This window comes from Silurus meridionalis, chromosome 22 (genome assembly GCF_014805685.1).
Source record: "Silurus meridionalis isolate SWU-2019-XX chromosome 22, ASM1480568v1, whole genome shotgun sequence".
Classification (NCBI taxonomy): Eukaryota; Metazoa; Chordata; class Actinopteri; order Siluriformes; family Siluridae; genus Silurus; species Silurus meridionalis.
In genome coordinates, this window is record NC_060905.1 from 7,134,978 (window position 1) to 7,161,339 (window position 26,362).

Genomic DNA, 26,362 nt, shown 5'->3' on the forward strand with positions numbered 1-26,362 from the left:
AAAGAAAATTCTACAATGATTTGTGTTTTTATTGTTATTTAATCTTTTATGGCTTTGAGTGGCAGGTGCTAACGAGCCCAGTGGCCTATCAGGAGCCTGGCCTCGACCATGCACTGTATGATGAGCCTGAAAAAGGTCAGCCGATCACACTGACAAGCCTTCTGGAAGTCAGCCAGCAGGTGATGTCAACACTGATAGCCCGGAGAGAGACGGCATTGCTGAGCCTCTGACCTTCAGCATATCAACCCCTCCATCCCTCCCCATGTCCAAACCACTCCCCACAGCATGAGCCGCATTTAAATAAAACATTTGCTCCTCCACAGAGCAGGCGTTTCCATTACCGAAAAGTGGCTAAGCAAACACATTGATAAGGTGCCAGTATAGTACACTTTTCAACAGCATAGCCTGCAGATACAGCTGAGAGCAAGCACTCCTACCACAGCTCACCAGAGCTCAGAAAAAAATCCAGACTCAGGACTCTGTGTATCCTTTGTGAGACAATCTAAAACTCTATATGTCATAATGGGCATGAAAACTGCCTATGAAAACTGAAAGTGTTTTTCTGGAGGTTATTTGGTGATAAACCATGATATTCTAATCAATTTTTCATTACTGAGAGGTAACCCTGGTATTACTGAACCACACTAGAACTCTGTTTGATTCTTATTAACTGTCAATCACATTGATAACATATGCCACAATGTCATGAGCAATCAATAGACCTTAGTTCTGACTAGAAAGATATCTGGAGATGACTTTTTAGAACTATGACACTACTTTAACTACTCCTGGTGTGGATCTACAGTATATAAGCCTTCTATACTGTATACGGAAAGGATCCCAGCAATAACTATCTCGATTTACCCAAGGTAGCCTGATTGATTTAATTCCAGTAGCCAATTGTCTAGACAGCACCTAAAAGTCTTGCTAAATAATAAATATTTAAGATTTAAAGAGACTGAATGATGATTTGGGTAAAATGATAATGTATAATTATATACTTAAATTGCAAATAATTACTTTGCATCTTTCATCTTGTGATCATCTTTATTATTTGATACTTGTGTACATATAAAGGAGTGTAATATACATTTTGTAGCAATTTTGTACTTTCACTTTGGCAATATTTTTTTCAGACTGGATACTACCGCTTTTGCCTCTCTGGTAAAATTTTTAAAACTGTATCTACTTTTATGTAAATATAATTTTCTCAGTATTTTGTTTACCCCTGGAAAAGACCAGGTGTAAATGAGGTCTATGCACTACTCAGGTTTGGAAAGCTGAAAGCTGGATCTGGAGTTAAACTGGGACTGAAGTTGTTACTGGTGGTAAGGGTGAAATTCAATGTTTAGGAAAAAAGAAAGAATAATCTGAAAACTATTAAAGAGCATTGTGTAAAAGCTTTGTGACAGGAAGAATTATTGCAGTAATAAACCAACAAGTGAATGTGTGCTGCTGAGGACTGAGTACCAAAGAAATGTAGTGCTTTGGTAACGATCTAGTAGGATGTAACTGAGAGCAAATACATGTGTTCTAAACAGACATAGATATGAACAGGAGGAACACTATGAATAACTTTTTATTTTAAACTCTGGTAGACTAATTTGAATAGTCAAATGGCATTTCAAGAGAGCTTATATTTACTGTAAATAGACTGGGACAAATTTGCGTGTATCACTGTATTTGTCTTTATTCACCATTTACAGTTGCACTTCCTAGTTTCAAACCATTACTGTAGAAATGTACATCATCAGCGAACACAACAAATTATATTTTTTTTGTGAATATAACGACTCAATATATGACTCAAATTGATCAAACTACTGTATGTAAGCTTTTCAGATCAAAAGGAATGAAAGTCAACTTCACCTTAAGCACCTTTAACAGAACTATACAAATCATTGTGAGCATCTTCAGCATCTATTTCTGCTAGAAGAGCACAGAGAACATTTTGCCATATTCTGTCCAAAATGTCACATACTCAATATTAATTTCCTTTTTATAGATATTCCTTAATTAGAACACTTGGCAGAATGTTCTCAGAGCATCTGACTGAGAGTGGAGGATTGAAAAAGTCACATATTAAGAATTTACATTGACAATTTATAGTGTGCATGCATTAATCTTTAGCAACTTATTTACTCGGGATTTGTGGTTAGGTTATTAGGCATATTAGGTATATAATGTTATCATTTCTACCTCTAGGTTTTTTTTTCTATTATCTAGTTTTGCCAGTGGCATTATGGTTGAGTTTAGGGTTAATTAAACAAACAATTAAACTAAATAAATTAATGAAATGAAAACCAAAAGAAAAAAGAAATCAATTGTTCGGCCAAGTTCATTTCCAGCCTAAATCTGGACACACACACACACACACACACACACACACACACACACACACACACACCAATATATATCAAACATTAATAGGTACAGATACAAACACAGAATGTGCTATTTTATTACACCCCTACAGTACAGATCTCAGCATGACACTTGTTTTGGCTCAGTTTTAGATTATTTCAGCAATAAACAGAATTCTACATCATAGTGTTATGACTGACAATATTATATTTACAATAGAAATCATTAACTTTTGTTTTGATCTTATATTATGTGATATTATATTGTGTTGAAAGAACCAGGAAAACCGGTTCTGACAAAATGTTTTATCAACGCAGGAAAGCAATAAACTGCATTACCCATCACCCCCTGCATTTTACATGAGTGTCACATGTCAGTAATCACCCTCACCTGTGCCTTGTTAAGTCTTATTAAGCACATAATTTATTTCTACTCGCTGAACGTCTCTTGGTCAATGTTTGTTGGTGTTCCATGTGGTCCACTACCTTGCTATTACTTTGCTGTAATATACATGGTTTATATTAATGGTTCCTGTTTTTCTGGGTTTTTTCTCACTTGTTTAAACAAATGTGAACTTTCATTAGCCACCACTGTTCATTATGTGGGACACAAACAAATAAATTAGGAAGAATTTATCTTCATTATAATGGGAACTTGTTCGAAATTGCATATGAACCATGTTGAACAATTGCTATAAAAAGGATAATGGCATATGCTAGTAGCAAAGCTTTCATGCATTATGTTAAAGCTTGGGGAAAGCAAGGTGAGAACACATACTGTGCAACATCACCTAAAGCCAAGGCTGTCTATCTCATGCACAGTCAAAGTCATAGAGGGTAACGAAGTGCTGTGGAGTCAGCACTTACAACTGCCCTGCGACATTGCACATGTTTGGAGCGGTTCATTTGTCAGAAACAGACATACATGTAATGGAGAATTAAATTCTCTCTTTTGTGTGTCAGCACCAGGTGTCTGAGCCGATAATACGCAAACACAACAGCATTTGCCGTGACAGTGGTGGTGTAGATGCTTCTGTCTCCAAGGTCTAAAGTGCAAACCCTGAGCATGAGACCTACAGACAGGTGATATGCCCACCTAGGCCTATTCAAAGCACATTTCTGCTTCCTTTTATGATATTATTGTTGTAACAAGAGTCAAATCAAGTCAAAATGCATCTCTGAAACTAGAGAAAGAAGTGAATGGGATCACTTCTAAGTTTAGGGGACTATAAAATAATATCAGACTATTTAAACAGTTTAATTGCAGTGCTTTTTGCTGATTGCTTGTTATACAATTGCATATGCGCTTTTTATGCTTCAAGGTTTTTTGGCTTATCTTATCCATTTAATTAATCTTTCTTGTATTTAACTGATGTGCACATCAAACATGTTTTTAACTGACAGCTAATCTGATCAATGCCTTGCTTTATGTGTATTTTTTAATCAACTTTTCAGTTTTTAATTGTATGGTTCATCTATTTCAAAAGTCAAAAATTGTTACATAACTGCTTTGTGCAACTTTTGACCAATACTACTGCATTCAAAAGTGAGAGGAAAACCGAGAGCGAGAGAAAGAGAGAGATCAAGTTTATACAAGGCAATACATAATAGGAATATGTGACCAACTAGGACAGTTCTGCAGTGCATAATGATAAAGATAAAGATCCTTTTCCCAGTATTTCTTCTTCCTTTCTTTGGCTTATAGGATGACTGTAATGAATGAATGAATGAAAGAAAGAAAGAAAGAAAGAAAAAGACTTTCATCATTACTTGCAAATGAGTACCAAACAAGGCTAAGCAGGCCTAGTTGGTTTAATATGTTTACTCAAAGCCAACATCAAATTGAGCAATATACATATTTAAATTGATTTATCATTTAAATTAAAAGTGCATCACTAACTTTGAAAATGTAAATATTTAATCCCACTTAATATACACTCTGGCCTGTATATAATATGCATATTAATATTTATGAAACAAGGACAGGATGCTTGCAAGTTGTATCCTTAAATGATCAGACCTCCATATGGCACTCTATCACTCTGATGAACCTATAAATGCCATATGGTATTTATTTAAAGCCTGCAGAGTATAAATCCCATCCTCTGTGCTGGAGGTTTTTTTCCTGGATGCCTCAGAAAGCCCTTAATTAAAATTCACAGTTCATCTAAAAGTTAAATGACCGTGTTCTCGTCTAGAGGGATGAAAAAAAAGATAAACTGAGATCCTTTTCTCTCAACTTTCTGCTCCAATAGCCTGATGGGAATGAGGTCTAGTACACAGGCAATAAATATTCATTTAACTAGGAAGTCACTACTGCTAAAGCAATAATCTTTCTTAAATAGGCTATATAAGCCAAGTGTAAACAGAAAACGTAACGATAAAATATAAAAAAAAACTGCTCCAAAATCTGGTTTAAAGAGATATAAAGTCATTTCGAAAAAAAAATGTCAGGAGGAACGCGGTGTGTCCAGGTGAAGTTTCTATACGGACGGTCTATGGTGTAACGCAGTAAGTCAGTGCAGGACCGTACATCGCGATGTTTTATTTCTATATTTTAAATTATTTCACGAACGTTTAGGTATATATTAATTCTTAATATTTTTATGAGTGTGTGCGTGGTTTGTGATCTGTCCACTTTTTTTTTTTTTGGTGGAGTTTAAAAGCCTGCAGCAGGAGTCATGGCTCAGGTTTGGAGAGATGTAATGGCAGTGCTGCCTGCCACTGAAACAGAGTTCCCCCTTGTGTTCAGTGAAGTAGTTGAAGCAAGTGTACTGACCATGTTAGAGCTCAGCAGGAAGGAGCTGTACAGCTCATTAAACCCATCTTGTATTGAAAAAGCCCAGGTTATTATTGATTACTCCTGGGAGAAGCTCAACACAGGGACATGGCGAGATGTGGACAAGCAGTGGAGACGTGTCTACTCCTATGGTTGCTTGTTTAAAGTTGCAGCAATGTGCCAAGGAGAAGCATCACAAGACAAAGTCCTGGATGCCATTAAGACATGTGACATGGGATTGATCATGGGCGCGTCCATAATGGACAATATTTTGCAAAGACTCATGGTGGTTCTGAAAAATAAAGTGAAGAATCCTGAAAGACTAGGGGACACTGAACAGCCTCGTCCAAAGGTGATCTATTAGATTATGCTTCATTGAGGTTTGATCTAATAATCTTTCAGTTACAGGATAGACACTCCTCAGACAAAAATATAGTCTCACCTGATTTTCCTTTCTCAATAGAAACCTAGGAAAGAGATTATCCTGAAGCCTATAATAAACCCTGCACTATTCGTGCCAAGGGTTCGATGCCCAGCTCTAGAAAGTTTCCGGGCAGAATTTCTGGAGCCCAAAGTACCAGTCATACTAGAGGGAACAATTGACCACTGGCCGGCCATCAGGGAGCACATCTGGAGGTACTAAATATACAGCTGGAGATACAGAAGTGTGTCTGTGAAAATGCACAGCAAACTTCACCAAGAGAAACGACATGTATTGCCAATACTTAATATTGCTGTAGTAAGTAAGCTTGCAATTATATAATAATAGTTCAATTATATAATATATAATTGAACTACCTAAAATATGAAACTTAAGGGCAAAGTTATTCATGATAGTTGGATAAACATTTAATTATATCAGTAATTGTAAGTTTGCTCTTGTTAGAAAATACAAAATGTATTACTGTAAATTAAAACATTGAAACAACTGAAAAATAAGCCTCTGGATAACCAATGCTCATGTTAACACACTCAGTGGGCTTCGTTTAACTTTTAGTTTTAGTGTTTACATTTAGTAATGCTCACAAAGCTCAATTAGAAAGTTTAAGAGTGCAGACAGTTGGGAGCACGAAAAACAGACAGACTGTTACGTTCCCGTTTGAAGTCTAGGCTGGGGAAGTAACATATGTTTTTGTGATGGGTGTTGGAAGAAAGGGCATAACAGAGACCCAGTTTTACTTTTTCTTTCACTTTACTTTCTGCCATATGATACAAATTTAGATGCGTAAATGACAGGACTATATACAACAAAGCAGAGGTGGATTCAGTCACGGTGCCAAAACAAAGAACAAAACAAAACAACTATAAAAATACAGTGGGTGTCACTCACCTCTAACCCTAGTGTGTCTAAACAGAGTAACTTATACGTGGGGGCAAGTAGAGGCACAAAATCTACCTGTCCACATGCTGCGTTTGAGCCCTTAGTAACAGCAGGTTATCAGCAGGAGTGGAAGATTAAGATTCTTTTGATATCTGCGCCCTCCCCTCTCCTACCCTGTGACTCTGAGAACCCTGTTTTGAGTTATTATGACTCGTTCTGTCTTTGCTTGTGCACAAGTATAGAGTATTTGCGAGCAGTAGCAGGCTGCCGGACGGTTCCTGTCGAGCTCGGGTCCAGGTACACTGATGAAGAGTGGTCACAGAAGCTCCTTACAGTGAATGAGTTCATCGACCGTTACATTGTGGGCCAAGTACGATAATTATAGTGTATATTCTACAATCAGGTGTGAGATCAGTGTGGCCGGTTAATAAAGCTGTTTCTGCATGTGTGTGTTCACAGGGAGAAGAAGCTGCTACAGGATACCTGGCTCAGCATCAGCTTTTTGATCAGGTTTTAGTGATCCGTGGTTGTTTACTTAGTGTCATTATTATTGTCTATATGTGTATTAATAAACATAATTGTAGACATAATTTAAATGTATAATATCAAGAGAGGCAATGTCTTTCATTTGGTGTATGATGTTAGTTTTTGCATCCAAATCAATTTTGTGTACACCCCTCAGACCAAAATTAATTGGATAACTAAGTAAATAAGCTGATTGTTTAAAACAATTCTACACTATGACTAAAGTAAAGTAAAATATCCATGTTTTTCCCATTTATATGATTGATGGGCCTGAATTTATATAGATCTGTGTAGTGCAAAGAGTCATGAATGCGTTTTAATCAGCCAGAACAGTTTGTTTTCTGAAGCCTTATTAGTAATGAAAAAAAAAATCAGTAATATTTGTTCATTCAGGTGCCGGAGTTAAAAGGAGACATCTGTATCCCTGACTACTGTTGCCTTGGTGAAGGAGATGAAGATGACATCACAATTAATGCGTGGTTTGGTCCAGGAGGAACCGTCTCTCCTCTGCATCAGGATCCCGAGCAAAACTTTCTGGCTCAGGTCAGTGTTTAGTGATGCTTTGCCTGATTTTTGAGAACATACACTATTTGTAAACTCTTTTTCCTTTACCGGTGAATTACAGGTGGTTGGGAGAAAGTACATTCGTCTGTATAGTCCAGAGGAAACAGAAAAGCTTTACCCACATGAGTCTGAGCTTCTGCACAACACTAGTCAGGTACTGTATACTGCCTCTAACCTCTTGACTAAACAGCCTTAATGACATTAATAAATGCTCTACGACTAACAATAATGATTATGATGCACCATCTCGCCCTACCCAGGTGGATGTTGAAAATCCAGATGTGGACCAGTTCCCAGACTTCCTCAAAGCCACCTACCAGGAGTGTGTGCTTGAGCCTGGTGATGTCTTATTTATTCCCAAACAGCACTGGCATTACGTCCGCTCTTTAGAGCTCAGCTTCTCTGTTAGCTTTTGGTGGTCATGATTTCTAAACCACCATAAAAGATTTGGAATGTTATAATAAATTATTGTCATTTTTACATTGTGGACATTGTATGGGTTATTTTTCCAAAAAGTGGTTTGTGACGGGGATTTAATTAACTAGGTGAACATTTACAATTCAAGTATTGGGAAATATGCAACAAAAGTCAAAAAAGTTATGTGAAAAATACTAAAATGCTCCCTTATATAGATTAAAATTCCTTTTTCATTCATGTTTATTACAACCCCCAACACAATTTAAAAAATGTTTTTTTATTTTTATTTTAATTTTATTTGTTTTTATTTTATATATTTGATCAAAACTATATTACACAAATAAGTAACAAAAGGAACTCAACGAGCATAAATTTATTATAATCCAATATTTTACTATTCTAAATATTTCTAAAGAATTTCATCAGCAGTTACTTCTATTGTTTAGTTCAGAATTCACAATCAAACTCTTTGTCTTTCAACAACTAGAAGTAACTGTTTTCTTGTACAATCCTTTTATAAAAAAATATAATCAGTTGAACTGTAATCACACTGAAATCTACATATCTCAAATCTTGCTATCAGGATGCACTGAGTCTCAAAACGTTAATGCCTTCTGGAGCGGCGTGTGGAGGATGTGGAGGGTGTAGGAGCAGCCGACTCTCTCGTAGATGAAGACTGGCTTTGGGATTCAGGCTGGATTTCTGACAGAGTAAAGGGAGATGCATACTAACATAACGGTTTGTTGTGTTTTTAGAAAACCGTGTACTGTAATTTCATGCCAACGAGAATCATCTTACCTGGAATCTCATGAGCCCAGAAGTCATTGCAGGAAGGGCAGTGTGGATTGATACGTCCTTTGAAATATCTGGCCACGCAGTAATAATGTATCTTGATGCCACAATCAGGGTTTTCACATACTTGGCCCTGAAGATATAAACAGAGGTGGGAAGTAATGAAGTACAAATACTTACTGTACAAACAAGCAGGACAGAAGGAAACAAGAAGTGCGGGGTTAACGTGGATGAGACAGAGGGAGTCAGTGATGTAAACATTTCTGATCATCATCATCTCATCTCTGCTTGCGTTCTATATAGTGGTTCAGCTGGGATACATTCATTAGGTAACAACATTTGAAATGATTTTGTATTAATATATTAGTTACAGCGTGACACTAAAACAGGTAGTTACTTTTTACTTAAGTACATGTCAGAGCCCAAACTTCTTTACTTCTAACTTGAGTGAAAAAGTGTAGTCAGTGCTTCAACATTTACCTTTTAAAACGAGTCAAGTCAAGTTTATTTCTATAGCGCTTTTCACAACAGACATTGTTTCAAAGCAGCTTTACAGAAATCAACAGTTAAGGTGAACGATGTGTATTTATCCCTGATGAGCAGCCGTGGCGACTGTGGCGAGGAAAAACCCCCTTACATGTAATGAGGAAGAAACTTTGAGAGGAACCAGACTCAAAAGGGGAACCATCCTCATTTGGGTGAAAACATTTAAAACAAATTTCTACTTGAGTGAAAGATGCGTGTACTTTTACCATCTCTGGATATAAAAGATAAGCTTGTACAGAGATGGAAATTCTTATATAATCATTGACATTGAGAACAGATCACTTCATCAATATGTGTTCTGTAGAGGTTATTTCAATAAACTGTTCACCCTGAAACACAAATTAGAGTAATTGTGTCTCTAAGTGGGATCCACAGCTAGGCATGTGTTAAAACCTTTTAATGCGTGACATAGAGGCAAAGAACCACTTTATACAAGTTGCATAATGCAAACCTAGTCATGGTATATATTATTGGTCTAGAAATGGTATGTTTCTCTGTTCACAGTGTGAGTGGCCGGGTTGATTAAATGTAAGATGAGAAAGGAACTGATAGTTGAGAAGATAAGCCTAAGTTGACAATGTAAAACTGCAGGGTAATTTATTGAAGCCCATTTCTGCCAGTGGAAAGAAAAAGAAAAAGGTTATTGCAAATTTTTCACATTTTTTTATTTAAACTCGTAATTGTGAGAGAAAAAAAGTCTGAAATTCGAGATATGAACTTGCAAAAGTCAGAATTCTCTCACAATTCTGAGGGAAAAAAAGGCAGAATTGTGAGTTTGTATAACGCAATCATGAGAATTATTGTGTGCCTTTTTTTTTTTTTTAATACAGTGGCGGAAATGGGCTTCCATAGGAATTACAATTTTGGATGCAGCCTCATTTTTTTCAGAAATATTTGTAAAGTGCTTTGATTCTGGTGAAAAACACATCTTAGAAACATACATTATAAACTGAGAAATCATTGTGACTGCTGAGCGCTTCAAAACGATGGTGCATAAAATAAAAATAACTCACAGGTCCTGTGTTTTAATTGTACTTGTGCTTTCTCTGTGTTTAGTATCTGTACATGTTCTCCACCAGGTTCTCTGGTTTCCTTCCAATTCCCAAAAGCATGAATGTAGGTATACTGCGCACAGCAAGTTGCCCTATAGTAATGGATGAGTGTCTCAATGTGTGTATGCATGGTGCTCTGAGATAAATGTGCCATCCTGTCCAAAGTGTATTCTCTCACCATTAACCCGGTGTTCGCTGGAAAATTCACTGCAGATCCTCTAATAAAGATAAAGTGGCTACTAAAGAAGAATGAATGAACGCTATTTAGGGTGGATTTTTTTCAGCCTTTAAATGAAAGAATTTCCAGTAAGTGTGAAGCAGTAATACTTTTAGTAAAACTTTTAGACTTTTTTTTAGCTCACCTGTAGGACGATGTTGTGGCACACGTGGCACATTCTGACGAGGTCTGGGTAAACTGAACGTATATACTGCTCCATCTCTATAATGCAGCGAGTGCTTAAGGTGTATTCGCCTTGTTTCTGAAAGAAGAAAGAAATGCAAACAAAGCATTTTTATGTTCTTTGTTTGGATTTGTTTTTAACACGTTTTTAAGTCTCCTCTGTAAAGATGTAGGAGACTAATGTATTATTAATGCAAAGATCTCAGAAGCTAAAAAATAAGTATATAGACTTTATATTTGAATAAAATGTGGCTCCTGTGGTGTATTTAATACATTTTTTATTTTAGCTAGGGGGCTTTAAATATTCGAACTATTCAAAAATATAGATTACAGATTAGGCCAAAGAGGCAGGCAGGATAAAGTAGATGCTTTCAGAGTATAAAATTGTCTTTAAGTTATGTATAAAATAGGCTGTTTTCCACAGTGAAGTTTAACACTCAATATGGCATTAAGTATTTAGATGACTTGTAAAATTTATATTCCAGATTTCTGTTAGCCTCCAAGCTCCATAATTTGCATGGTGGAGTCTGTTGAAGTCTAATACCTTTTAAGGTATTTTTTTTCAAGCCTGAGAGATGAAACCTTATAGTGAAAAGAAATAAATGCACCATCAGCCTTTGCACAACCAGATGCAAGTCATCTGTCCTGACCTCTCTACCAAGGTTGAACACTTTCTTAATCTTAACTTGGTAGCTCACTGAAACCTGAGATACATTTCTTTTTTTATTAGATATCGTGGAGTGTCCACAGTACGAGTCCCTGTAAAGAGTTTTTGCTCCAGAAATGAAAACGAATGATCAAACAGCGTTGTGGTATAAAATCAACAACAGAATCAAGTCATAAAATATACCTCGTTTAACCATTTATCCTGCACAAACTTATTCAGCACATGCTCTGTCTCTTTCTTTTTCATTTTCTTTGTCTGGAGACGATCGGCACAATTCAGAAGATCAGTGGATGAGGCAGTGCCGTTCTCAGAGTCTAAAATCAGATCCATCTGCGACAAAAGATATGTTGACAACAGAAGATGATTGAATGAGTCATTTGGGTTGGATGAAATGAAAATTGTGAAATTGGATGACTGAAAGCATTCATTATGCAATGATGCCCTGCAAATTAATTTACTGTTTTCCGGAACAGTTCAAGCTCATTGTCAGCATAATCAGAAGACATTCTCGTAATGTCCGTTTCGGCCATGTTCACCTGAATGAAGAAAGAAAAAAATAAGAGAAAAATGTTTTTGCTCGAGATGACTTCACAACAAAAGCATACACATTTAAACATGTTACTGACCAAGGCATAGTGTTGTGCTCCATCCTCTTCTGAAGTCCCTTTTCTAATGTGCATGAACATTGGCTGAAGATTAGTATTGATCACGTCGATGAATTCCTCCAACCTATCGGGCGCAAAATGAGCTACAGAGAAACGGGACAAAAATGAGGCGTGTTCAAAAGTGTTTTTGAGGCGAGATGTTCTATATTTTACCACATTCAACAACTTACACACCTCCATGAGTCTCACAGCAATGGCGATGAAGTGCTTTGGCTTGACTCGTACTGATTATACCGTTACTCATCATGGTCTGTAAGAATCGCTTATGACTCTCTCCCATGGGTCGGGACATTCTGACGAATTTTCTCCTCTTCAAAAGTAACTAGATTTAAAATAAAGGAGGGGTCAGGTTAGAAAAAAAATGGGACACATGACCATCACATTTGTATGTGCTTGATAAATATTCCAGATTTATTCCTCTTTCTGCTGTTATAGTAACCTTTACTCGTGATCGAATTGTTTTGTGAAGAGCCTGCACCATTAACGGGAGCCTGTGAAATGATGGCTAGTGTTCAAACCAACCATGCTTTAAAAGTAAAAATATATTAAAATTTCAATCGCCAGCACTAAATTAAAGAGTTTAGCACCACGTACTACAGGAGTCCTGTATCATGGCCGACCATGCGTTCAGACCCCAACTTCCTAACAAGCTGAGACATGCACAGAAAAATATTGTACTTTCCTGTAATGTATACATGATAAATAAAAGTCGTTCTTCTCTTCTTTAAAAAATAGCTTGTAATTAACTCTTGAACAGCACAGGACTCTGGAAATCAGACACCAAAGGTGAGCATTTTAGCCATTTTGGAGCTCTATTTCAAGCCTCAGGTCCTGCTGCCTATGTCTTCGATCACAATCTTTGTCGAACTTATAATTTTCTTTCTTTGAAATAGTGAATGTGTAGCATATTTCGTTTCCAATTCGATATCTTGGTATCTGTTTTTAAAATGATTTTGCAAGGATTCACTTTTTACACGGTTTATGGTTCTGCTTTGCAGTCTACAATAATACCAAAATATTCTCAGAATCTCCAGGATGTAGTGTAAAGGGGTGTAATTACCTGTGCAAGAATATTTACCAGTGCATTGAAAATTACTTTTATTTTCTCAACCTCCCAGGTGCAATAATTTGTTTTGTTTTTTTAAACACAAAACACAATGACAACTTTTACACTCAAATACACATCATGCATTGGTGCATTTAATTTAACTCTTACTACAATGAAATGCATGCACTATAACAGTGGAATAATGCAAAAAAAATATATATATAAATATTTATTTGAGATATTTTATAGTTTTAGTTTATTTCAGACTCCATGGCAGGTTTAATGACTTCATCTTTAAATGAACCTGAGCCCTGGGTACAAGCTATAGCCTATAGAGCTCATTACTGTCGCTAACCTAAACTAGCTCATTGTTTTACAGCCATATTATCCTACCCATGTAGAAAATGTTTAGTTTTTATAGATATTTAAAGATAATTATAATTAGTAACTGTACCTACTGGAGACGTTAAAAAGGTGCATTCGATGTTTTCAATCCCCCGCGCTCTAGCGCCTGCTAACACCGGCCGAATCCAAAATGGCGTCCTTAGCATACATGTAGATCCCTACGAAGTGATGATGTACTTTTATTTTGCGCCCTATGTAGTGCACTTATCTAGGGAATACGGACCCGTTTGGAATGATAACACATCGCCTGGAAAACAAATATTTTACTTCCGGTTTAGTTTCCTTTTGACGTTTAAGAGAAATAAATTATTTATATAATAGATTATTAATAATTAAATCGTTGTTTACACAAGTAAATATATATGTTGTAGTTTACTGTACATTTAAATAAGACCTGACTCATGAATATTTATTAGGCTTGCTTTTGTTTTTGTTTTTTTATAACGCACCTGACAGTCATTGGCCCAGTCAGAGTATAAAAGTATAAAAGCACGTAGACAGAATAATCTCTAATTATCCCTTGAATAATCTCTATTCACGGTTTAGAATAATCCTAAATCACACCATAGGATAATCTCTAGTAAATTGCATTAAGTAATCTCTAATCACCCCATAAAATTATACATATAACTGAAACATCACAAGTTACCCCTAGAATATTTTTTAATACCACCTCTATAATATTTCTAATTACCCCAAAATGATATATAAAAATGACTCTGTAATACTAGCTAATTACACTACAGAATAATCTCCAATCAAACCATAGAATACATTCTAATTACCACTAGAATAATCTCTTGACCCACCCTTAGAATCTATCTAATTACCCCTAGAATATTTCTATTTCCACTCTAATATCTCTAATTACCTTCAGGCCTCCTTACGATTTTCCAGCGAACTGCCTTAGTTCAGTTGTTCCAGAGAAAGCAGTAACACACGCCCATTCTGCACAAAAGAGAAGTAAACCAGGAGGAGGAGGTGCTGCTCCTACTGCTGGTAGAGTTGGTGTTCCTAAACCTTCTTCAGTGCCACTCGTGCGCTACAAAGTAAACTTGGTTAATAAGGGACATGTGCTTGGTGTGAAACCCAGGACAGAAACCAAACAGATCAGACTGTGATCCCAGGAGAACTTGAGAATCTTGTCTTCTACTTCCTGCCTCAACACAACGGTGAGTTGATGACTAATTGTTAACTCCAAGTTAGTAAGCTATACTTTTATCTATACACCAATCAGGCTAACATTATGACCTTTTACCATTATGACCAGTGAAGTGAAGAACACTGATTATATCTTCATCATGGCACCTGTTAGTGGGTGGGATTTATTAGGCAGCAAGTGAATATTTTGTCCTCAAAGTTGACATAAGCAGAAAAATGGGCAAGTGTAAGGATTTGAGTGAGTTTGAAAAGGGCTGAATTGTGATGTCTAGACGACTTGGTCAGAGCATCTCCAAAACTCTTGTGGGATGTTCCTGGTCTGCAGTGGTCCATATCTATCAAAAGAGGTCCAAGGAAGGAACAGTGGTGAACCGGGGACAGAGTCATGGATGGCCAAGACTCATTGATGCAATTGGAGCAAAGGCTGGCCTGCGTGGACTGATCCAACGAACGAGCTCCTGTGGCTCAAATTGCTGGACAAGTTAATGCTTTTAATGATCGACAGGTCAGGACTGTTTTGGCAGCAAAAGGGAGACCAACACAATATTAGGCAGGTGGTCATAATGTTATGGCTGATCAGTATATGCGTTATTTCTATTATAAAAAAAAAAGATCTTTATTATAAAAATCCTCGTTTTCTTTTATTTTCATTAATGCAGCCTAGGATCGGGGACATGATCTTCATCCTCTATCTAGGCTTTCTAATCACTTTTGGCTTGACTGAATCTTCTGAACACCACACCCGAGCAGGCAAGTTTGCTGTTAAATTTGCTTTCGCAAAAACACGCTAAGTCCATTGAATTCACTCAAACCATAAAAACAAAAAAATTGATGCTTTCAGAACATAACCTGAATCTGGAATGCATCAACGATTACCTCTCAGAGATTATGTGCATTTTGACCCCGGTTCAACTTGACAGTTGCCCTGAATACAGTCTCAATGCCTCTAGAGATAATCTGTAAGTTTCTCAGTGCAATTCCTTTATAAGAAATTATAAGATTAAACTATGCCAAGTTAATGATCACTTGATTAATTCTGATTACTATACTTTGTTCGTCTGTTGTTTTTTTTTTTTTTTTTGCTCATTTTTTTTTTTTTCAGTTTGTTCACATGTGATTTCAAGCAGCTAAACTCCAATGCGTGTGAATGTTTATTAAATGTTTCCTTTGGATTTCTTGTCAATGAGGACTTCAAGGTTAAAGTGCTGAAAAATAAAAACGTGCTGTTCACTGAAATTATCTCTACTACAGAAAGTGGTAAGTAAACATAACCTCTCACTTATTTACATTTTATGTTTGATGACATTCTTTGCACTATAAAAGTGTTTATTTTAATAATTAACATGATGATGCCTCTAAATTCAAATGTTTTGAGATGTTTTTGATTTAAGTATCAGATATTATATAAAAGTGAATAAGTTGTCATGAGAGATAAAGTCTTCTTTAGTTGAGACTCTTATGTAGACCCAGCTTGTCTTATTAACATGAGCCCGAGCTTGGCTCACATTGGTTTTATCTTGCTATAACACTGTGTATTTGTCTATGTGAAGGAGTTTAGATTTTCTGTTAGTAGCCACAGAGTTCTTTTAATATAAAGAAAGAATAAAGATGCCAAACTGTTTGTATGCATCAAAGACAATTTATTATTTTACAGAATTTTATTTTGTTTTGTTTTTTTAGTTTATAATTGCATGTTGTGGGATTATTTGGTCCAGTGAGTCTTTATTCTGTCTGAAAATCTCAAAATGTGTGCTAACTGAAAGATCATTTATCATAGATTGTAGATGCGGTTATATGTATAGCATTTCCAATTCTTTTACTGTTACCTTTCTACACATTTCATGTTATGTTCCTGTGTTATGTTATATAACTTTATTAATGCATGTTTTAATCAGTTAAGCCCAAAAAGCCATTTATTGTGGCAGTCAATCAGACACAGGATGGAAACTTTCACATTGTATGGGACACCGAATATAAGACCAAGAATACCGTATTCAACAGTGAACTGTTTTCAGAGCTCACTTACTATGTCGAAGGAAACAAAGAAAGCAGAAAAAATGTAAGTGGACTATGTGTAATAAAAAATGGACATAAATTTACATATATGACAATTACAATTATTATGTAAATAGCTGACTAGTTTTATTAATTTTTTCCTTTTTTCCATTCAGGTGACACTGAATAAAGGTCAGAAGGATTATTGGCTTGTAGGCCGAAACCTTGAGTCCAATTCCAACTATACTGTGAGAGCAAGAATAAAATCTAACCTAAACTTAATATTCAGTGACTACAGTGATCCATATTGGTTTACCACCCGTTAGTATTTTATTCGTTTTTAAATCATTTAAATAAATAAATAAATAAATAAACTAATGAATTAATTAAAAAATTAACATATTTAACCGTCACATGCATCTGTGTCCTCAGCCCCATCTCCAAATAACAATCTCAAGATAATAATTCCCATCGTATGTGTAATTCTGATCATCTGCATATTCACCATGTACTACTGTTACGACAAGTATGTAACAATGCTTTAATTTTAGTTACTTTAGATAGTTTAGGTACAGTTTTAAAGACAGGGGCATTGAGTAAAAGACAGAAGGTGGAGCTGGAGGTAGCAGAGCTCAAGATATTGAGGTTTTCGCTGGGAGTGACCAGGATGGACAGGATCAGAAATGAGTTTATTAGAGGGACAGCGTTTTGGAGACTAGGTGAAAAAGGCGTAATTAAGATGGCTGATGTAGAGGACAGGGTGTATGGAGAGGGATGATCCGCTGTGGCGAACCCTAATGAGAAAAGCCAAAAGAATAAGAAGGTACAGTTAGTACTGTTAGATCAATGTGTAGGTATTGTTGCCTACCCATGGTCTAGAACTGTATTTAACCCTCCAAATCCTTGTACTAAAGGTTTTTATATCTTTATTTATTTGTAGAGCTACTTTAGCAATAGATATTCTCATAAAGTTTGATACTTTTGCATTGCTTTTCAGTAATAACATTCTATATGTATATACACATTTGCTTGAATGTAATAGTTTAAATATTATGGTCAGGCACATATTATAGTTTTTATAGTCAGTTTTTAATTGTACGTAATTCATTTTTAATTGCAGACTCCTCGAAGTGTGGTGGGAAAAGATTCCTACCCCAACAATTACCACTAATTTTGTAAAACAGGTAGGTAGCATTTGTGTTCCCATAAGTTGCTGCATGGTTAAAAACTATTCACCCCAACACACACACACACACACACACACACACACACACACACACACACACACGGTAAAATTACTTTCAAAAGAAACAGTTTAATTCTATCTTGCATACTTTTGATGTTTTACAAGGTCCCAAACTTGATGTCATTTCAAAACGACTTTTCACCTGTTCATCTTGACTCGTCAAAAGTGGTCCAACCTGGGGACAAGACATGGTGATTTTCTTTTATTTTACAGTATTGAAAAGAAAGTAGCAATAAATAAATAAATAAATAAAATAAGCGATATTCTTTTATTGTTAAGTGCTTTTCTAAAGTCTTACTGTTTTCCTGTCCTCAGGCTGGGATCTTCTTTGGTGGATGTTAGAGGTGAAAATAGCCTCAATAGCCTTGGTAAAGATGGCAGTTTATCTGAAGTGGTGTACGACCAGACAGTTAATGAGAGTGTAGAAGACAATAATGCTCACTGGGAGCTTGTGCAAGAATCTCAGCCAACAAACCTTCGTCAAACAAACCTGATGTCCACCAAATATTTAAAAAACATGAAACCAAACAGTGACGACATCCAACGGGAACGTGGGAATAGTTTTCGTTTCACTAACAAATTCTATATGTTCTCTGGCTCTGACGAGCTTCCCAAACCTACTATGGGCTTTTTCGATGACCGTAATAAGAAGGAGCATGTGTTTTCTGTCGGCCCATGCACTGGTTGTTTAGGATCTAAAAACACCAGCATTCAAGATTGTGCGCCAACAGACCAAGCATTTATTAGCATCCCGAATAACGTTAATCTGATCATGGAAAAGCAAATGTGCAGCCCACAGAATATTTCCTGTGAAACCGGCATCATCGAAGTGGAGAACGGATATAAAGATTTTCAGAGCTTACTCCGAAATTCAGAAGAACAGCAGAGCCTTGCCTGTGAACTCGAGCTAAAACATCTTTGTGGCCCAGTTTTGCATACTCCTCCAGGTATTCAGATTGACTCTTCCTATCACAGGGTTTGAATTCACAACTCAGTCTGCATCATTTTCTCATAATGAAAGATTTTGTAAGAACATACTTTTTAAGCACAAGTTTACTGCTTAATAGTGAATACATTTTAACTATGGCAATATGAATGATATAAATTTACTCTCAAGTGTTACACTATATTTATACATTGCTATTGATGCTTTATACTAACATCGGTACAAGACTTATTATTTACATGTATATAATGAATAACTCTACAAAAATAAAATGCTGAACTATGGGAAACAGAATGTTTTAATTATGTTAGCATCTTATATGATGGCCAATAACAACATAAGATACATAGATAATAGAAAAATTACAGAAAAAAGTGCATTTATTAAATTATTATTTCATAACTTGTTAACTGGAAGCCATGAACAGAAAGAAAATATATCACTGCGCACATCATGGACATATTATGCAACGTGGACTGTTTCATAGGTGATTTGTTTCTCTGAAAAGACCTGATCAAACTTGTCTATACTGTTCGTTCCTCTGAATAAATGTGAAGTTGCCTTATTAAGGAAAGACCTAGGATGTACACCTGTATTAAACTGTAACTATGAGGAAATCTTTTGGAAGTTTAATAAATGATACACCATAGAAAACATGTAGTTTTTAAATATTTAGGTTCTTTCAGAATTGCTTTTGGCAGCGGTGATGTTCATTGCACATTTCACAATATTTCTAAGGAAATTACAGGCAGTGCTTGTCAGGTTGGTGAAAAAAGAAGGGAAATCCTAAATTGTTTACATTTGTATATGCTACCCTACAACATAAACAACAAACCCAAAAATATGTGGACAACAGACCTACACATTCATATGCACTTGTTGCTTATTACAGATTTATTCCTTTTTTTGTTGTTATAATTGTATAATGTTGCTCTGGAAATTTCATTAAGACCTTGCACCATTAACGGAAGTCATCTAGTTTTCAAACCAAAACACATTATAGGTTATACAAATAACAATGTTATAAATGTACACATATATTAGAAGGACAAAAGTTTAGGCGCCAGCACTGCTGAGCAACCAGTGTTGGCCCCTGGATTTAAGCCCTCAACTATATCTACTACAGGAGTGCTGTATCATGGATCAGACCCAAACATCCTAACAAGCTGGGATATGCACAGAAAAGAATTTCACTTTTCTGTAATAGATAGGTGACAAATAAAGGTCTTGTTCTATTCTCTAAAAAGAGCTCTTCAGTAGTTCTCAAACAAGCACAGGAATCTGGAGGTGTATATATATATATATATATATATATATATATATATATATATATATATATATATATATATATATATATATATATAAAATCAGGGTCACAACCTTTTGACACTGAGAGCTACTTCTTGGCTACCAGTTTGATACACACAATTCTAACAAATTTGCTTTATTTACCTTAATTATATGGTATTATTAAAAATTAATGATATTCATCTATGTGAAGACACTGATCGTATTAATGATTTCTCACAATAATTATCTTGAATTAATTAACTTTATACCAATGCAAGTGTGAGTTAAAAAAGTACAGCAACAAAAAAATTAGATGCCGCTCACTGGTAAGTGGCGCTATGGTGAGCTGTTTTTAAAAAAAGGCCCGTAATATATACACCCCATAAAATCTCTAATTACCCCCTGGAATTATCTCTAATAACATTACAAAATAATCTCCAATTATCCAGGGAATAATCCCAAATTACCCCATGCATTAAAGTTTAATCTAAACCCTATTTCCCCAGCACTAATCCCTAACACACCTGTATAATGTCTAATCTTACACCCAGTCCAGTCCATGATTATCCTAAGCTTTATTAGACCAGGTCTTCAGGTCTTCTAGAATTTTTTATTTTTTTCACAGTAATAATAATAATCTGTAATGACTCATGAAATCTAATGTTTTTCATAATAGACTCTTTGTGCAGTGTATTTAACTGTCCTGAAATGAATAATCTTTTATCATGTGGTACTAGAAATTACTTGTTTTGAATTTAAGAATATGCTTAAATTTTCGCCAGCTGAAGTTGGTCAGACTACTCTGCTACAAGTACAGTAAGTTTCTCAGAAATCTCCTTGTTTCTTTTTTCTCACGCCCCTGTTGTTCGACATGAATGTGTTCGTGAGTAATGCGTTGCTGGCTTATGTTCTACATTTGTACTTTGGTGAAATGGGAGTTTGCTTCCATGCGATTTTCCAGAGAACTGTTGTTCCACTAAAAGCAGTAAAAACACGCCCAATCCTGTAACGGGGGAGTGGAAGAGACAGGAGGAGGAGGTGCTGCTTCTGCTGCTGGTGGAGTTGGTGTTAACCTTCTTCAGTGCACTACAATGTAAACTTGTTAATACAGGACATGTGCTATAGGTGTAAAACTCAGGACAGAAACCAAACAGATCAGACTGTGATCCCAGGAGAACTTGCAAGTCTTGTCTTCTACTTCCTGCCTCAACACAACGGTGAGTTCCTGAAGCACACACAATCTATCTATCTATCTATCTATCTATCTATCTATCTATCTATCTATCTATCTATCTATCTATCTATCTATCTATCTATCTATCTATCTATCTATCTATCTATCTATCATGTCTATCTGTTTGTGTGTGTGTATATATTTGTTTTTTGTTTTTTGTTTTCCCTTTTTGAATCAGAGGAGACCAATATATAGTTTTTCATTAATGCAGCCTAGGATGGGTGGCATGATCTTCATCCTCTATCTAGGCTTTCTAATCACTTTTGGCTTGACTGAATCTTCTGAACACCACACCCGAGCAGGCAAGTTTGCTGTTAAATTTGCTTTTGCAAAAACACTCTATCAGTAAGACTATTGAATTCACTCAAACCTTAAAAAATGATGCTTTCAGAACATAACCTGAATCTGGAATGCATCAACGATTACCTCTCAGAGATGATGTGCATTTTGACCCCGGTTCAACTTGACAGTTGCCCTGAATACAGTCTCAATGCCTCTAGAGATAATCTGTAAGTTTCTCAGTGCACTTTAAATTCCTAAATTAAAGGATCAAACTATGCCAAGTTAATGATCACTTGATTACTATACTTTGTTCTTCTGGTTTTTGCAGTTTGTTCACGTGTGATTTCAAGCAGCTAAACTCCAATGCGTGTGAATGTTTATTAAATGTTTCCTCTGGATTTGTTGTCGATGAGGACTACAAGGTTAAAGTGCTGAAAAATAAAAACGTGCTGTTCACTGAAATTATCTCTACCTCAGAAAGCAGTAAGTGAACATAACCTCTCACTTATTTACATTTTATGTTTGATGACATTCTTTGTACTATAAAGGTTTTTATTTCTTTAATTCACATGATGATGCCTCTGCATTCAAATGTTTTGAGATGTTTTTGATTTAAGTATCAGATATTATATAAAAGTGAATAAGTTGTCATGAGAGATAAAGTCTCCTTTAGTTGAGACTCTGTGGCGCTTTTGTAGACCCAGCTTGCTATAACACTGTGTATTTGTCTATGTAAAGAAGTTAACATTTTCTGTTAGTAACCACAGAGTTCTTTTAAGTCTATTAAGTCTTTATTCTGTCTGAAAATCACAAAACCTGATGTATCATTTATCATAGATGGTAGATGCTGTTGAATGTATAGCTGTTAGAATGAATTTTTTACTTGGTCCCTTTATATATAATTCATGTTATGTTCCTGTGTTATTTATTTAACTTTATTACATTTATTTGCATTTCTTCTAAACAGTTAAGCCCAAAAAGCCATTTATTGTATCAGTCAATCAGACACAGGATGGAAACTTTCATATTGTATGGGACACCGAATATACGACCAAGGAGCCCGTATTGAACAGTGATCTGATTTCAGAGCTCACTTACTATGTCGAAGGAAACAAAGAAAGCAGAAAAAATGTAAGTGGACTACGTGTAATAGAAAACGGACACCAATTTACATATATGACAATTACAATTATTATGTAAATAATAAAAACATTTTTCTTTTCCTTTTTTCCATTCAGGTGACACTGATTAAAGGCCAACAGGATTATTGGCTTGTAGGCCAAAACCTTGAGTCCAATTCCAACTATACTGTGAGAGCAAGAATAAAATCTAACTTAAACTTAATATTCAGTGACTACAGTGATCCATATTGGTTTAATACCTGTTAGTATTTTATTAGTTTTTTAAACCTTTCACATAAATAAATAAATAAACATATTTGACCATGTCACATGCATCTGTGTCCTCAGCACCATCTCTAAATGACAATCTGAAGATAATAATTCCAATCATATGTGTAATTCTGATCATTTGCATATTTACCATGTATGTAACAAGTATGTAGCAATGCTTTAGTTTTAGTTCAGTGCTGACTTCCCTCACCATTCTGAACATTGTCAGCCGTTGTGCACTACACATTCTATATGATGCACTTTGAGTCGACAGGACTTTGCACAGACTCAACAAACATTTATTTTCTTTCTTCTTTTTTCTCCTACTTTCTTTAACATACCTATACATTTTTTGTATTTTGAAGTATTATTTCATGCCTTATTGCCTATGTTCGTGTATACTGCTGGAAGCTGTAAATAAAGGTTTTTATTATTTTATTTGTACAGCTACTTAAACAATAGATATTGTCATAAAGTTTGATACTTTTGCACTGCTTTTCAGTAATAACTTTTTATATGTATATACACATTTGCTCAAATGTAATAGTTTAAATATTATGGTCAGGCACATATAGTGGTATAGTGTAAGAAAATTGTCAGTTTTTAATTGAATGTAATTCATTTTTCAAGACTTCTACAGAACTTTGCTTGAACAACAGGAAAAACGTTTCAAAACCTGCGTACAAATCATAGTTGATTCTTTAAACGGGAGGATTGATGACCTGTCAAAGCAAGTTTAATGTGAGCCTAGAAATGAGACAAAAAGAGCTTGACGATTTTAAAATCTCACAATCTGCGAAAGTTTGATAATTTCAGACAAGACAGAATATATGGTAGATTTGTCTGATCATTTTTCCCATATTTCATTATTCTGTAATTAGGGAAAATAAGATTCAACAATCAAAAATAATACAGCAAAAGAGAATTCTGAAATTATCTAAATTTAAAGATTTGATTTCTAGTGCATCTTGGGATGATCTGTATAAGGAATATGATGCTGATAGAGCAATTTATGACAGTTAGTTCTAGGTTTAATAAATGCTTTCCAGTTAGTAGTGCTGCAAAGATATGCAGTCAGTATGTTAATAAGTCTTGTTTTACAGCTAGTTTTAAAAAAATGTTGAGAACAATGAAACACTATACAGAAAATATGTTCTAAATACTACTTTACCCTGCTATGGTGTTTAGGAACTTTTCAGAAATAAATATATTCATTCTATTAGATCTGCAAAAAAAAACAATATTTAGATGAAAAATTTAACAAATGTTCAAACGATATTAAAACCGCATGGACAATAATAAATCAGTTACTTCTAAGCTACCTTTGGACTTTGTGGATGGTGACAATTCTTTAAATAATACATTTAATATAGCTCAGAAATGTTGGGGTTTTTTGTTCATTACAGTCATAAATTAGCTAATATTACCCTTTTGGAAATGGTGAATCATTGAATTATATATCAGAATATTTTACTATTATTTCTATTTTTAAGTGAACAGCAATTTAAGAAATAAGTCAAATTATTGGAGAACTTCAGCTGGTAAAGGTAATATTTCAGTTTTTCTTGTCAAACAGGTGAAATGTATCAGTATTGAAGCCACTTGTTTACATTTTTCTCTTTCTTCATAAACAGGCATGGTACCAGAGGATTTTAAGATAGCTAAATTTATTAATCTGTTGATGCAGATGATCCACAATGTTTTAACAATTATAGACCTATATCTATTTTGTCATGTTTTTTAAACATTTTGGAAAAAATTGTATATAAACGAATTCTTTTTTACTCAGATACACATTCTATTCTTTACAAAAATCTATATGGATTCCGGAAAAAAAAAAATCATTCTTCTTATATCACTTTACTTCCCCTAATTGACAAGGTTACCTATGCACTTGAAAAGCAAGTCAAAAGCGTTTGATACAGTTAATCATTATATTTTATTGAAAAAGATGTATAGATATGGTTTTCATGATCTTACTTATAAATGGTTAAAAACATTTAACATTTCAAACATTTTTCCTGGGTTTTTGACATAATTTCATTAGTTGTTGATTTCTTTATTGTTTAGGTCAGGGGTGGCCAACCCGCGGCTCACGAGCCGCATGCGGCTCTTTGGCTGGTTTCATGCGGCTCTTACGTTCATATCGAAGTTTGTGTTTGTTTGTTTTTTAATGTGCGTGTTCACTTCACTTGAGTTCAATACGGTATTTTTAAGACTTAAATGAGCTTGCCCCTAATCGGAAACTTTGCAGTATATCAGACCTGGGCAAACTACATCCAGCCCTTTGTACGTTCCTGTCTGGCCCGCATGAGGCCAATCATAAATTACAGGGATGAACCGAAAATCTTCGGCCGAAATACCTAAATCACCGAAACAACACGGCAGGAACACAATTGTAATGACGCAATAAAAAAGCGCATCCTTTTGAATTGAATTTTCATTTCGGTGCATCCCTAAAAATATTATCGTTGGTGTGGCCCTCTGACACAATTCAGGTTTCTCATGTGGCCCCTTGTAAAAAATTTATTGCCCACCCCTGCGTTATATTCATCTCACGCACATGCGCATTTGACGGAAATACCGTACTGAACTCAAACGAAGTAAACACACACATAAAAAAACACAAAGTCTGTGTTTTCTACCCTGAAACACGTGAAATCAAAGCATCGATCTGTTCTGACTGACACCCATGTGAAAGAATTGCTTCGAGTGGCAACAACGGAATACGAGGCAGATTTGAAGGGGATTGTTCAAGGCAAGGAATGCCAAAAGTCCCACTAAGTAACATGCATAGTAAAAGAAAAACGCTATTGTAAATTATTATATTTTTGTTTGTGGACCTCTTTAAACTAAGAGTTTGTGTGTGTGAGACAGTGCACACAATGTTCATTGTTGAAAATGACTGTCCTGTGGTCTTATCACTGTAGGAGTCAATTTCTGTCATTATGTTGGTGTGTGACATTTACAATAAATCTGGCTGAGCAGAGGTGTGTGTGTGTGTGTGTGTGTGTGTGTGTGTAAGAGGAAGGGATGGGTGATGTTCATGTGTGCCCATGTGTATGATGTGGCTCTTTGCGGTAACACAGTCAAAAATGTGGCTCTCGGTCTCTGACAGGTTGGCCACCCCTGGTTTAGGTAGAGGCTTTAAATAAGGCCTTTTGAGTTTTTTGCCTCTCCCTGAACATCTTATGGATTATACTTTTTATTTTTTTTGTCTTTTTTTTATTGTATTTATTTTAATCTTATGCAAAAGAAATAAATCTCATCTAT

The 26,362-nt window shown here is 35.4% G+C and overlaps 4 protein-coding genes across 8 annotated transcripts in view; 3 read left to right on the plus strand and 1 right to left on the minus strand.

Annotated features, from left to right (window-relative positions):
- Positions 1 to 4,616: 4,616 nt before the first annotated feature.
- On the plus strand, positions 4,617 to 8,032 carry kdm8 (lysine (K)-specific demethylase 8). Of its 2 annotated transcripts, none has more exons than XM_046834952.1 (8): positions 4,617 to 4,874; positions 5,016 to 5,494; positions 5,606 to 5,778; positions 6,701 to 6,833; positions 6,923 to 6,973; positions 7,382 to 7,531; positions 7,614 to 7,706; positions 7,813 to 8,032. In XM_046834952.1, exons 2-8 carry the CDS (start codon positions 5,045 to 5,047, stop codon positions 7,975 to 7,977), a joined length of 1,215 nt encoding a protein of 404 aa, XP_046690908.1. In that variant the 5' UTR covers positions 4,617 to 4,874; positions 5,016 to 5,044; the 3' UTR covers positions 7,978 to 8,032. The 2 variants fall into 2 exon arrangements, with proteins under 2 accessions (XP_046690908.1, XP_046690907.1); XM_046834951.1 differs by having other exon boundaries at positions 5,022 to 5,494.
- Positions 8,033 to 8,230: 198 nt separating this feature from the next.
- nsmce1 (NSE1 homolog, SMC5-SMC6 complex component) lies at positions 8,231 to 14,548 on the minus strand. Of its 3 annotated transcripts, none has more exons than XM_046834954.1 (8): positions 14,416 to 14,548; positions 12,266 to 12,413; positions 12,053 to 12,174; positions 11,885 to 11,962; positions 11,610 to 11,756; positions 10,722 to 10,838; positions 8,768 to 8,894; positions 8,231 to 8,671 (listed from the first exon to the last, which is right to left on the minus strand). In XM_046834954.1, exons 2-8 carry the CDS (start codon positions 12,381 to 12,383, stop codon positions 8,574 to 8,576), a joined length of 807 nt encoding a protein of 268 aa, XP_046690910.1. In that variant the 5' UTR covers positions 12,384 to 12,413; positions 14,416 to 14,548; the 3' UTR covers positions 8,231 to 8,573. The 3 variants fall into 3 exon arrangements, with proteins under 3 accessions (XP_046690910.1, XP_046690909.1, XP_046690911.1); XM_046834953.1 differs by lacking the exon at positions 14,416 to 14,548 and adding an exon at positions 13,598 to 13,743; XM_046834955.1 differs by lacking the exon at positions 14,416 to 14,548 and adding an exon at positions 13,594 to 13,712.
- Positions 14,549 to 14,577: 29 nt separating this feature from the next.
- The window catches only part of il4r.2 (interleukin 4 receptor, tandem duplicate 2), an 18,488-nt gene continuing 6,703 nt past the window's right edge, over positions 14,578 to 26,362 (plus strand). Inside the window, exons 1-11 of one of the 2 annotated variants that reach the window (XM_046834946.1) lie at positions 14,593 to 14,716; positions 14,978 to 15,255; positions 15,365 to 15,455; positions 15,547 to 15,664; positions 15,808 to 15,962; positions 16,601 to 16,764; positions 16,877 to 17,021; positions 17,133 to 17,226; positions 17,821 to 17,884; positions 18,052 to 18,137; positions 18,262 to 18,969. In XM_046834946.1, the coding sequence (XP_046690902.1) occupies positions 15,380 to 15,455; positions 15,547 to 15,664; positions 15,808 to 15,962; positions 16,601 to 16,764; positions 16,877 to 17,021; positions 17,133 to 17,226; positions 17,821 to 17,884; positions 18,052 to 18,137; positions 18,262 to 18,928 (1,569 nt within the window). In that variant the 5' untranslated portion in view covers positions 14,593 to 14,716; positions 14,978 to 15,255; positions 15,365 to 15,379 and the 3' untranslated portion in view covers positions 18,929 to 18,969. Of the gene's footprint in view, positions 14,717 to 14,977; positions 15,256 to 15,364; positions 15,456 to 15,546; positions 15,665 to 15,807; positions 15,963 to 16,600; positions 16,765 to 16,876; positions 17,022 to 17,132; positions 17,227 to 17,820; positions 17,885 to 18,051; positions 18,138 to 18,261; positions 20,174 to 26,362 lie in introns of those variants that run through there. The other variant, XM_046834945.1, reaches the window with a different exon arrangement.
- LOC124376065 overlaps positions 20,467 to 26,362 on the plus strand; it is an 11,908-nt gene continuing 6,012 nt past the window's right edge. The window contains exon 1 of the mRNA XM_046834944.1: positions 20,467 to 21,399. The gene's annotated coding sequence lies outside the window, so the exon portion shown is untranslated. The remainder of the gene's footprint in view (positions 21,400 to 26,362) is intronic.